General features: G+C 46.4%; 2 protein-coding genes across 7 annotated transcripts in view; one reads left to right on the forward strand and one right to left on the reverse strand.

Annotated features, from left to right (window-relative positions):
- Window positions 1-1,400: 1,400 nt before the first annotated feature.
- On the forward strand, window positions 1,401-4,414 carry aanat2 (arylalkylamine N-acetyltransferase 2). The gene is made up of 3 exons (XM_035761554.2): window positions 1,401-1,919; window positions 2,290-2,444; window positions 2,621-4,414. Exons 1-3 carry the CDS (start codon window positions 1,754-1,756, stop codon window positions 2,924-2,926), a joined length of 627 nt encoding a protein of 208 aa, XP_035617447.1. The 5' UTR covers window positions 1,401-1,753; the 3' UTR covers window positions 2,927-4,414.
- Window positions 4,415-4,535: 121 nt separating this feature from the next.
- rhbdf1a (rhomboid 5 homolog 1a (Drosophila)) overlaps window positions 4,536-11,360 on the reverse strand; it is a 51,682-nt gene continuing 44,857 nt past the window's right edge. For 2 of the 6 annotated variants that reach the window (XM_052518773.1, XM_052518774.1), the window contains 13 exons: window positions 11,195-11,320; window positions 10,749-10,918; window positions 10,254-10,505; window positions 10,019-10,130; window positions 9,678-9,752; window positions 9,336-9,497; window positions 9,109-9,209; window positions 8,905-8,968; window positions 8,709-8,803; window positions 8,292-8,367; window positions 7,572-7,672; window positions 5,947-6,100; window positions 4,536-5,697 (listed from right to left, as the gene is read on the reverse strand). In XM_052518773.1, coding sequence (XP_052374733.1) covers window positions 5,278-5,697; window positions 5,947-6,100; window positions 7,572-7,672; window positions 8,292-8,367; window positions 8,709-8,803; window positions 8,905-8,968; window positions 9,109-9,209; window positions 9,336-9,497; window positions 9,678-9,752; window positions 10,019-10,130; window positions 10,254-10,505; window positions 10,749-10,918; window positions 11,195-11,320 — 1,908 coding nt within the window. In that variant the 3' untranslated portion in view covers window positions 4,536-5,277. The other 4 variants (XM_052518778.1, XM_052518776.1, XM_052518775.1 and 1 more) reach the window with 4 other exon arrangements.

Below are 11,360 nucleotides of genomic sequence, written 5' to 3' on the forward strand. Positions count from 1 at the left end.
CATAAATGATCACCATAAATAACTAGCACAGTGCTACATAAATGATCACCATAAATAACTAGCATAGTGCTACATAAATGATCACCATAAATAACTAGCACAGTGCTACATAAATGATCACCATAAATAACTAGCATAGTGCTACATAAATGATCACCATAAATAACTAGCATAGTGCTACATAAATTATCACCATAAATAACTAGCAGTGCTACATAAATTATCACCATAAATAACTAGCACAGTGCTACATAAATGATCACCATAAATAACTAGCACAGTGCTACATAAATGATCACCATAAATAACTAGCACAGTGCTACATAAATGATCACCATAAATAACTAGCATAGTGCTACATAAATAACATCATCATATATGATCATACTACTTTATTTGATTACAGATCTGTTCATCTGTCTGGTGACATCAAGAGTAGTCGTTCTGTAACCTACTCATCCTACCCCGTTCCTCCAGGCCCAGTAGATATAAACAGGTTTACTCTCCTCCAGGTAGCCCAGCAAACAGGCTGCTTTCATTCTCATTAATTAGCAGCTGAGCTAAACCTCTAAGCCATGACATCAGCCTTACAGCAATCCACCCAAATCTCCCTCTCTCTTTCTCTCTGGGTTTGTTACAGTGAAAGCCCACATGTCCTTGGAACTGCACACACATGCCTACCACGCCAGTAAGCCAGAAGCCACGATACATCTCTTTCCATGGGGCCCTTGGGGGTGTCTCCAAAACACACCCCAAGGGCCCCACGTGTCAACACAATGTGAGCTACAGTATATCGGCTACGTTTGCTACATGCACATACCCTGGCACATGAGAGCCGTCCAGAAAGGACGACGTGGGCGCCGACGTTAGCGTGCCAAAAGGACATCATCGATGTGAGAGAAAAAAACATTGGTGATCTTGTTCACACTTTGAGCTTTAACTTCTAAAGCTTAATGGAGGCTTCAAAACTCTTTAAGCAGACGTTTCACTCATCATGTTTTAGTATATCATATAATGGTGATATAAGGAGCCCTTACATACAGTATGGTGCATTGAAGTGTGAACTTGGTGGATTTCTTTATGGATTGATTTAATAACAGTACAGTGAAAGGGAGAATATATTCAAAACTGGCCTTCAATTGAGTTTTGAGAAAACCCTGAACAAAATGAAGACTGAAGAGAATGAATGAATCAATCCCTAACATAATGTATATCACAGAGTTCAATGGTTTCCTTTAACCCAGACACTGCGCTGCATAAACATGCATGTCACCAGATTTGGTGAATTTTCCACCTCACGTGCCCAGACAGTGATCCCCTCTTTGGAATGACCACTTTGACAGATCAGGGGATGGGCCAATAAGAGAGAGAGTGCATGAAAGGGGGGGATAATGAAAGAGAGAGATAGCAAGAGAAGGAGATCAGGGAGCTTGCAGTGGGGGTGTTGAGACAAAAGGACAGGTACTATTCTACTGGTGAGGAGAAAGACTAGTCAGTTGACAGAGAGAGACTGGCAGATAGAAAGCACAGAGCAAGATAACCTCAGATGTGTATTTAGTGTTGCATTCAAAGACTATTATCATCATCAAACCACTCTGGAACAAAAAACGGTCAAGAGGAAACCAACATCTAACCAAGAAAATATCTACAGTAGTCTCTACAACAGAAGACTGGAAAGAGAGCTTCTATACTTGTAAAGACAGTACAGAGACTGTTTCCTCGTTATTATTCACCAGCCCAGTAACTGACCATCATGACACATCAGGTCAGCCGCTCTCCATTCCTCAAGCCCTTCTACACCAGGACCCCGGTTGGTGGGGTCATTCCGCGAACCCAGAGACGCCACACGCTCCCCGCCAGCGAGTTCAGGAACCTGACCCCACAGGACGCCATCAGCGTGTTCGAGATCGAGAGAGAAGGTAGGAATATCTCCAGATTCTACTGGTTACTCAGAAAATGTTGATTGTATAGGATTTGTTGGATTAGAGATACTTTTGGGTTTTATGTTCAACAATATGCACATTTATCTTATAATCTCTAACACATAATGACAATAGGCTGTCAGTCTCCACAATATAAATAGCTCAGGAAAAAAAACAATGCCATAACCACCAAATGTGTGTTTATCACAGATTTTTGTCCCAAAAAATGGATTGTGAATAACATCAATAAACTGTGACAAGAGAACAAGCAGCCTGTAATCCCTGGTTTGTTTGTTAATCTTCCAAGATGATTCATCTGCTCACTGACTGAATGACTGACCGTGTGTCTTGTCTTTCCTCCCACCAGCATTCGTCTCTGTGTCTGGTGAGTGTCCACTCACTCTTGACGAGGTGCTGAACTTCCTAAGTCAGTGTCCGGAGCTCTCCCTGGGCTGGTTTGAAGAGGGCCAGCTGGTGGCGTTCATCATTGGCTCAGGCTGGGGCAAAGAGAGACTGGAGCAGGTGAGACAGACACCACAATTTACAGTAGCTACCTCCATTGTATATTTGGAATTGTTTTGCCCCCAAAAAAACAGATATTTGTTTTTCATAATCTAAAAGGTAACCATCAATAAAATACATGTTTTTTTTACTCTGATCATACGGGGTCATCATACCTTTCCCTTTCCCTACCCCAGGAGGCCATGACCCAGCATATCCCAGAAACCTCGGCAGTGCACATCCATGTACTGTCTGTGCACCGCCACGCTCGCCAGCAGGGTAAAGGTTCCATCCTGCTGTGGCGCTACCTGCAGTACCTGCGATGTGTCCCAGGCCTCCGGAGGGCCCTGCTGGCCTGTGAGGACTTCCTGGTTCCCTTCTACCAGAAGGCAGGCTTCAAGGAGAAGGGTCCTTCTGCCATCACCGTGCCCAACCTCACCTTCCAGGAGATGGAGTACCATATCGGCGGAGCGGCCTACGCGCGGCGGAACAGCGGCTGCTAGTCACTGCCGGCCATCACCACCCCACTCATAATCACATCAACCCTAGCACTGGAACTCATCCACCATGTAAACATAGACTCTGGTCATCACAGTTGACCGTCCAGGCCACACTATAGCAGACAGACAGATCCAAGCACCAACCTGGTCTCAGAGCATTTCATAATATTCTGTAAGTAAAATCGAGACCCTCCATTTAGTATGATAGGTTACATTTGGTATGGTCACATAAGACAGATGGTTACTTAAGGAGGGTGGTTGGTCAGGATGAGTGGGTGTATAACACAAACATCTAGCAAAGGTTGCGAGTTCAAATCTCATCACGGACAACTTTACAACTTTTCAGTACTTACTACTTTTTAGCTACGTTGCAACTACTTAGGATGTTATCCAAAACTTCCCCTAAGCCTAACCTTAACCCTTTTAGCTGACCTTTCATGTTTAGCTAACCTTTCACGTAACTTCAACCTTTACCCTTTTAGCTAATCTTCCCCTAAACCTAACCCTAACCTTAACCCTTTAACCTAACTCATAAACTTAACCCTAACCCTTAGCCTAGGTAATGTTAGCGAGCTTGCTAACATTAGGCACCTAGCTAGGATTTTCAACATATCATACTTTTTGTATAATCCCAATATATTGTATGCTTTGCAAATTCTGAACATTTCCTACGAATTGTAATTTGTAACATATCATATCTGAAATGGGTGACGGATGTCTACCAATCAACACATACCATACCAAACGTAACATATCATACTAAATGGATTGTCCCAGATTTACATACAGAATAATATGAAATGCTCTGAGATCAGGTTGCAACCACAGGTGCATGAGAGAAGGCACTGCCCCATCAATCTCAGCTGCAGCACCAGCAGGCTCCGAGACACCATCTTTCAGTGCCTCACAGACAGCATCCCGACCCCCTGCGACATAGAGAGGGGACATGCACCACCACATGAAGGGGACAAGGATGGGTTTTCTTAGAAAACAGCAACAGAAAGCAAAAAAATGTCTGTTAGCGATAGAAGACAGAATCAGAATATGTTTGAGATGCAATGTCGAGTTTCAGCATATTTTGTGTATACGTCATTGAATTAACAAAGTTCAAACTTTTCAGTCCCAACATTCTTCATTTTTATTATGCTTAATTTTGAGAGTATTTAAATGAAATATTCCTTGCCACAAATCGTACTTTGTAGTACTATTCTTGTTTGAGGTCTTTATTATTACTAATACTACTATGGTTATTGAGATACTAATACTACTATTGTTATTGAGATACTGTTACTGAGATACTACTATTATTGACTATTATTGAGTTCTCTGAGTGTGATGTAAATACCATTTTATTTTTGTATTAGTCCTCTGGTGTGTTGAAATGTTAGGCTTTTGCTTACCTTTTCGTATTAACACTAGGATGTACTAAGGCAACAAAGGGAAACGATGCCACTGATTTTATAGCTCCTCATACTCCCTTTAACATTGACATACATCACGAAAACAGTGGTGCCTTCAACAAAGCTGATTGTTAGCGAACGCTAACTAATGTTCATGTCTGAAAGTAAAGGACAGCATCAGTCACCACAGAAAATCAGACTTCACCGACGGATTTCTTTTCAAGTTTTTTACTTGTTCTATTCAGTTACATATGAGTAGATAGGTAGCTAAAACACTACCTTGTTTCAATCAATCATTACTTCTTAAGAAGCAACAAACAAATAAAAAGGATAGCATTCGAGTGCTCAACGTATTGTAACAAAAATATGGCAGTAGTTGGTACATTTATCAGCAAGGCACCAAAGGTATTAATGTCTGATTTGTTTGTCCCTGGTTGTTTTGAGAGGTTGCCTGAATAATTACAAAACCTACTCCTGGATTGTGAGTGTTAAAAACATGAAAATAAAATTGAAAAAAGAACAAATTGAAAAAATACAGAAATATTTCCTTCTGTCTATTGTACCAGTGATGACTCCTCCAAACTCTGCCTTATACGTGAAGAGAGAGAAATGTGGGAGGGGCTTAGATAAGGGGTTAGACCATACCCTTCTCTCATTGGTCAGTGGAGGAGAGAAAATGGTGTGTGTGGGGGGGTGAAAAGAATGTGATTAATGTCTCATGACGAGTGCAGTGGCATTCCTACTTATTCATACAGACAGACCGAGTAAAAAACACAAGCATATTGTCATCAAAGTTCAGTTCACAGAGCCAGAGGAGAGGGAACGCCACACAGGACCCTCCCCTCCTCTTTAGCCACACTATAGGGCAGAACAGAGACAAGGATTGGTTGATAACACCTGCCAATCGATGCCTCTTGACCTGACGTCCCTCCTCCGGCGCTACCTTCCGTCTCCTCAGTGGAGGTGGGCGTTGAGGTCATACTTCTCACAGAACTTGTCTGTGAAGGGGATGCAGGTGAGCAGTTCACACCAGTCACACTTGATGGGGTAGACATAAAAAAGCACCACGAGGCCGGCGAACAGCCCCAAGAACACCACCAGGAAGACGATGATCTGCAGCCGCTTGCGGTACATGTCCATGCGTCCGAAGCTGATGTAGGGCAGGAAGGCGAAGGACAAGAAGAAGCCAGAGATGAAGCCAAAGATGTGGGCAAAGTTGTCGATCCAGGGCAGCAGGCCGAAGGCGAAGAGGAAGAGCACTACACACAGCAGCTTGATGAAGGCCCGCCACGGCTGGGCCAGGATCTGCCAGCTCTGGAACAGCTCCACAAACAGGCAGGCCAGGATGCCAAACTGGGAGCCTGCCGGACCCACCTGACGGAGGGAGGGGGAGAGAGAGGGACCACTCAGGTCAACATAGAAATACTCAGCACCTAGAGTGGACACATTCTATTAGACACATTCTATGAGCTGCACAAAACAATGAAAAATCACCCCCAGTCTGAACCATACATCTTGTCTGTCTCATCTGACACTATTATCAGTCATGTGTTCTGAGCTGTCCAAATTGAACCCTACATATTGAGGTGTGCGTGTTAGTATGTGTTATGGGTTTATTGAGACCTCTGCTCTGTAGGGCAGGAAGATGGCGCTGGCTAGGTTTCCGGTGATGCCAGACAGGATGTATATGATGGAGATCCTCAGCCAGCCTGCCAGCTTCTCCAGGTCTCTCAGGATGGTCATCTGGAAGCACACTGACACCATGCAGTGAAGGATCCTACAGGGGGACAGAAAGACACGTTACACCACGCAGTGAAGGATCCTACAGGGGGACAGAAAGACACGTTACACCACGCAGTGAAGGATCCTACAGGAGGACAGAAAGACACGTTACACCACGCAGTGAAGGATCCTACAGGAGGACTGAAAGACACGTTACACCACGCAGTGAAGGATCCTACAGGAGGACTGAAAGACACGTTACACCACGCAGTGAAGGATCCTACAGGAGGACAGAAAGACACGTTACACCACGCAGTGAAGGATCCTACAGGAGGACTGAAAGACACGTTACACCACGCAGTGAAGGATCCTACAGGAGGACTGAAAGACACGTTACACCACGCAGTGAAGGATCCTACAGGAGGACTGAAAGACACGTTACACCACGCAGTGAAGGATCCTACAGGAGGACTGAAAGACACGTTACACCACGCAGTGAAGGATCCTACAGGAGGACAGAAAGACACGTTACCCCATGCAGTGAAGGATCCTACAGGAGGACAGAAAGACACGTTACACCATGCAGTGAAGGATCCTACAGGAGGACAGAAAGACACGTTACACCATGCAGTGAAGGATCCTACAGGAGGACAGAAAGACACGTTACACCATGCAGTGAAGGATCCTACAGGGGGACAGAACGACACGCTACACCATGCAGTGAAGGATCCTACAGGGGGACAGAACGACACACTACACCATGCAGTGAAGGATCCTACAGGAGGACTGAAAGACATGCTACACCATGCAGTGAAGGATCCTACAGGGGGACAGAACGACACACTACACCATACAGTGAAGGATCCTACAGGAGGACTGAAAGACATGCTACACCATGAAGGATCCTACAGCGTGTATGCGTGTGAATGTAAGAGTATGTCCTCTGCATGTGATGAAGGGATCCAGCTAATCCAGCTGCTGTGAGAAGACACCTCCACAGCCAGCCAACCAGGGATCTCTAGTTTATCCAGCATCAATATGTCTCTGCTGTCTGTCTATCTCCTCAAGCCTAATGAGGGCTGCTGCCTGCAGAGAGGACACTTCCTTTAATTACCCCGGGGAGGAGAGGAGAGGAGAGACAGATAAGAGGCAGCAGAGAGATGAAAGAGGACTGCTACTCTGCTCCCTCCTCTTCCTCAGTGGTACGTTAGTGTAAACACTCAGCTCCTGCTACTAATAGGCTCATGACACCTGGAACCACTGACATTCTGACTGAAGAAGTCAAAGACAATAATGAGGCGCTTGAAGAAGGAGCTATTGGAGAACGTGTACATGAAACATAATGAACCAGTGAGAGGACACATAATTGGTCACCCAATGGAAGGAATCGTAGGCCACCCTTCTGCCTCATTATAATACAGCTGCTCCAGGGATGTCTAACAGCACAGTACCGGTCGAATGTATTAAATGCTGCTAGGATGGACAGAGGATTTGTGATGAAATGGCAGAGGCAGGCAGCCACTTACCCAGCGTGCAGGAAGAGAGAGAGCCACAGTCTGTAGAACTGGTCTGGGATCTCTGGGTTGAGGAAAGGCAGCAGGCCACACACATCATCCATGCAGTGAACCTGGGGGAGGAGGTAGACTACATCACATACAGGACACCATCTCTCTCTTTATCTCTGTTGGCACACACACACACACACGCACACACGCACACGCGAAACCACACACACAATAGCATAACTGATGCCCACTGAATTTACGATAACTTTTGTTTTTACTGTCAAGCTATTCTAAGATGAGGATGTCACTGCAAGTACTAGTAGTAGAGGATGCATTTTCATTTGACACATATTGTGGAATGAATACGTCATATTGATAATGAAGAACCTCATGCGTGAATATATTTACTTGTGGCCTGGATATTCTGTAGCTCAGAGCAGAGGGGATTACAGTGAGGACAGTTTGCATACTCAGTAGGGTATTGTGTGGCACCCTGTATGGTGATTAAACACTATCCACTCTCACAGCTTAGATCTTCCTCTGCTCCTCAACGGCTGCCTCCGACTCAGCCTGTCTCATTATCCTAGTTGGAACGGGGTCGGGGGTTATGGTCTGGGTTATGTCTTTGTAGGACAGGGGCTATCGTATCCATCATACTAGCTAGCCACTGAAGATGACTTGGCAATATCCTAACGCAACGTAATAGTCAGATATTCATTGAGTAGAGAGATGCTTACTTACTTGGGAGCAGAGAGTCGCCTCCTCGTGGAAGTAGCCCTTCATGAAGTCACAATACTCCCTGGACGTGATCTCACACCTGAGGAACGGGAGAACCACAGCATGACCTCGTGACCACACACTCTCTTGACTCCTCCCCTTCATGTGCACTGATAGGTCATGAACATGACACATGGTGACCACTACACTGCTTACATATTGCTGCTTTACCAGATCAGTGAAAATGAAGGCAAGAGGGGAGAGGAAGTCCATATAGATTATTGAGATGCAGCCTTGTTTAAACATCCATCTACCAACTACATGTACCACAGACACAGGCAAATCAACACCACAGTGTCAATAGTAAATAGACCCTGAATGTGTGTGTTGTGTCTGGCGTGAATGTTTGCATGTTTGGTTTTGTATGTAGGCTCTCCTCACCTCCCTTTTGTGCCGATGCAGCAGGGCCGGCCTGTGATGGTGCAGTCTATGTGAGGCAGGTTGGTGTGGTTCCCTGTGTTGTACCTGGTGCAAACCTAAAAACACAGCCAGAGGAAACAGTGAGACACTGACTGATTGACAGGTGCTCTGACCTCTCACCTTCTCATCATGACCAATGGGGTTCCACAATACTCACTGGCCACTTGGTGATGTCATCAGGCCATTCATGTGGTGCCACCGATGCTGGCTCTAGGCAAATCCTGTTGTGGGGTGAAAAATATGAATGAAATATTAGTATGGATACACAGTTCAGTCAGTGGTCCCAATAAACACACAGTGTAACTACAGTAGCATGAGGGGTGTGACGGCGTACTGCTGAATGTCAGAGTGGTTCTCTCACCGGGGGTCCTGATGGCACACTGAGCCGTACTGCCTGTCTCTGCCCTCCAGCTGAGGGGTGCTGGGAGGCCCCGGCCACTTCACCCACACGGCCAGAGTACTCTGAGACAAAACAAAGATGGAAAGGTAAAAATATTGACCCCTGAATAGATCTCTCGTGGAGGTAGAATACAAAAGAGTGAGGTGGAGAGAGTGAGTGAGAGAGACGGAGAGGGATTCACGACTCACCGAACACTCCTCCTCTGAGGTCTGTAGACAGCCGGAGCGGTCGTTGCGCACACAGCAGGCAGAGTCTCTCTCTATGTCTCTCTTGTCCCGGATCAGGTCGTGCACCTGCTGGTCCTGACGCATGCAGGGAGAGTACTTGGCCCCCAGGTGGATCAGAGCCTCCTAACGAGGGAGACAGATGGCATGCAGACAGTCAGGAATAGACACATAGAACACCATCCCTTTATCAGGCCTAGTTAAAGCGCTCACATAAGTACCTTCCAAACTGAAAGGATCGGACATATCTGGTCCTGGAACAGAATGTTTGAATGAACAAAAGGGAGCAATGTGAAAGGTGCTTACTGAACTGGGCCCGACCCAGAAGTTCTCTTGTTGTACAAACTTGACATTTTCATATACACCTTTGTTTCTTAGAACCTGGGGAGGGAAACATTTCACATTTCAAGTTGATCCTGGAAGGATGGAATAGAAGGTCATAACGACTGTAAGGCCATTGTAAAGCTGTAATGATTTGTTCAGAGGACTCTTGAATATTGTTTTGGATTATTTGATTAATATTTTACTGCACGGTTAGGAGCTAGTAACACAAGCATTTCACTGCACCCGCAATAACGCCTGCTAAACTGTGTACGCGACAAATAAACTTTGATTTGATTTGACTAGGGAAGTGAGGTGGTACTCACAGAATCAACCGTCTCGTGCTGGGAGAAGCCCACGGGGGCGATGCCATAGATGCAGACAGCCAGGATGGTGATCAGCAAGTGGACAACGGTGATCCAGTACGTAAAGAAAGGCCTGATGGAAACACAATGTCCATATTAGAAAACAACGGTTTTAAACAGATGTGCTCTACTCTACACCAATGGTCTCATGTATTAAACACGCTGAGCCTCAGCATGGACTTATAGAGACCATTACCTGTGGTCATCCATGTCCTCTATCTGCCTCTTCACATAGCTGTCGATGCGCTTGCGGTAGGTGCGGTTGGTGAGCTTCCCCACCATGCCCAGCCCGTAGGGCCTCTTCTCCCGGGCGAACAGCTTCTTGACGGGCACAACGATGCGCTGCCCCCGTCGCTGTCCGTTCACACTCACCACCTCCTGCCGCAAGGGCACCTTGGGCGGTCCTGGGGTTCCCTCTTTGGCCTTACGCCACCCTCGCTCCAGAGGCCTGTGATGGGAGGGGAGACAGAGAGGAGGAGGGGTAAAGTCTGTTTAAAGAGGAACCCACCACAGAACCACCCTTGGAGAGCGTGTGGGTTCTCTTTAAACCAAACACTGTGTCATCACAACTGAATGGTTCACTGAGATGCTCTGGTAGTGTATTGGATATTGGCAACAGGAAACCAAAGATACTGTAGTCATTTCAGATGTTTCTGTGGACTTGTTGTCATGATGGGTGTGCCTGACTCACAGCATGAGATGGCTCCTCTCCAGTTCACTCTTGTCCAGAGCGCTGCCGGTCAGCTCCGTCTCGTCCAGTTTACTGCCCTCCTCCAGCACCGCATCCATCATAGCCGCCTCCGACGGAGACTCAAACACCTCGTCAGCGTATGTGGACAACTCTTCCTGCATCAGACAGTCCTGGGGGAGGGATTGGGAGGGGGTAGGCCAGGTCTGAGAACAGTAGTGGGTGGGAACTAGGCACAGGAGATTTTCCTGGTCAGCTCACACATGGTTTAGGAAAAACTCCTGGCCGTAATGAAAACACACACTAATTGGTCGGCCAATCACAGGCCTTTAGACTCTATCCCTGGCTGCAACTCTGTTAGAGACCTCCAGGGGGTGCTGTATGTTCTCTTTTAGATGGAGGCTTGAGATGAGTTTCTAACTACAGAGTAGACGAGGACATGTCCTTACTCTGGCAAAGAAGGATGTGTCCAGCTCATCAGGTAAGTCCACCACGTCCTCCTCCATGAAGCTGGCAGGGGTGAAGCTGCGTCTCTGCATCCGCCGCAGGGTGGCGTTTTCCCGCAGGGAGCGCCCCTGAAACGCACACACACACACACATAACAACACAACACAC

The sequence above is a fragment of the Oncorhynchus keta genome, chromosome 5 (assembly GCF_023373465.1).
Source record: "Oncorhynchus keta strain PuntledgeMale-10-30-2019 chromosome 5, Oket_V2, whole genome shotgun sequence".
NCBI classification, from domain to species: Eukaryota; Metazoa; Chordata; class Actinopteri; order Salmoniformes; family Salmonidae; genus Oncorhynchus; species Oncorhynchus keta.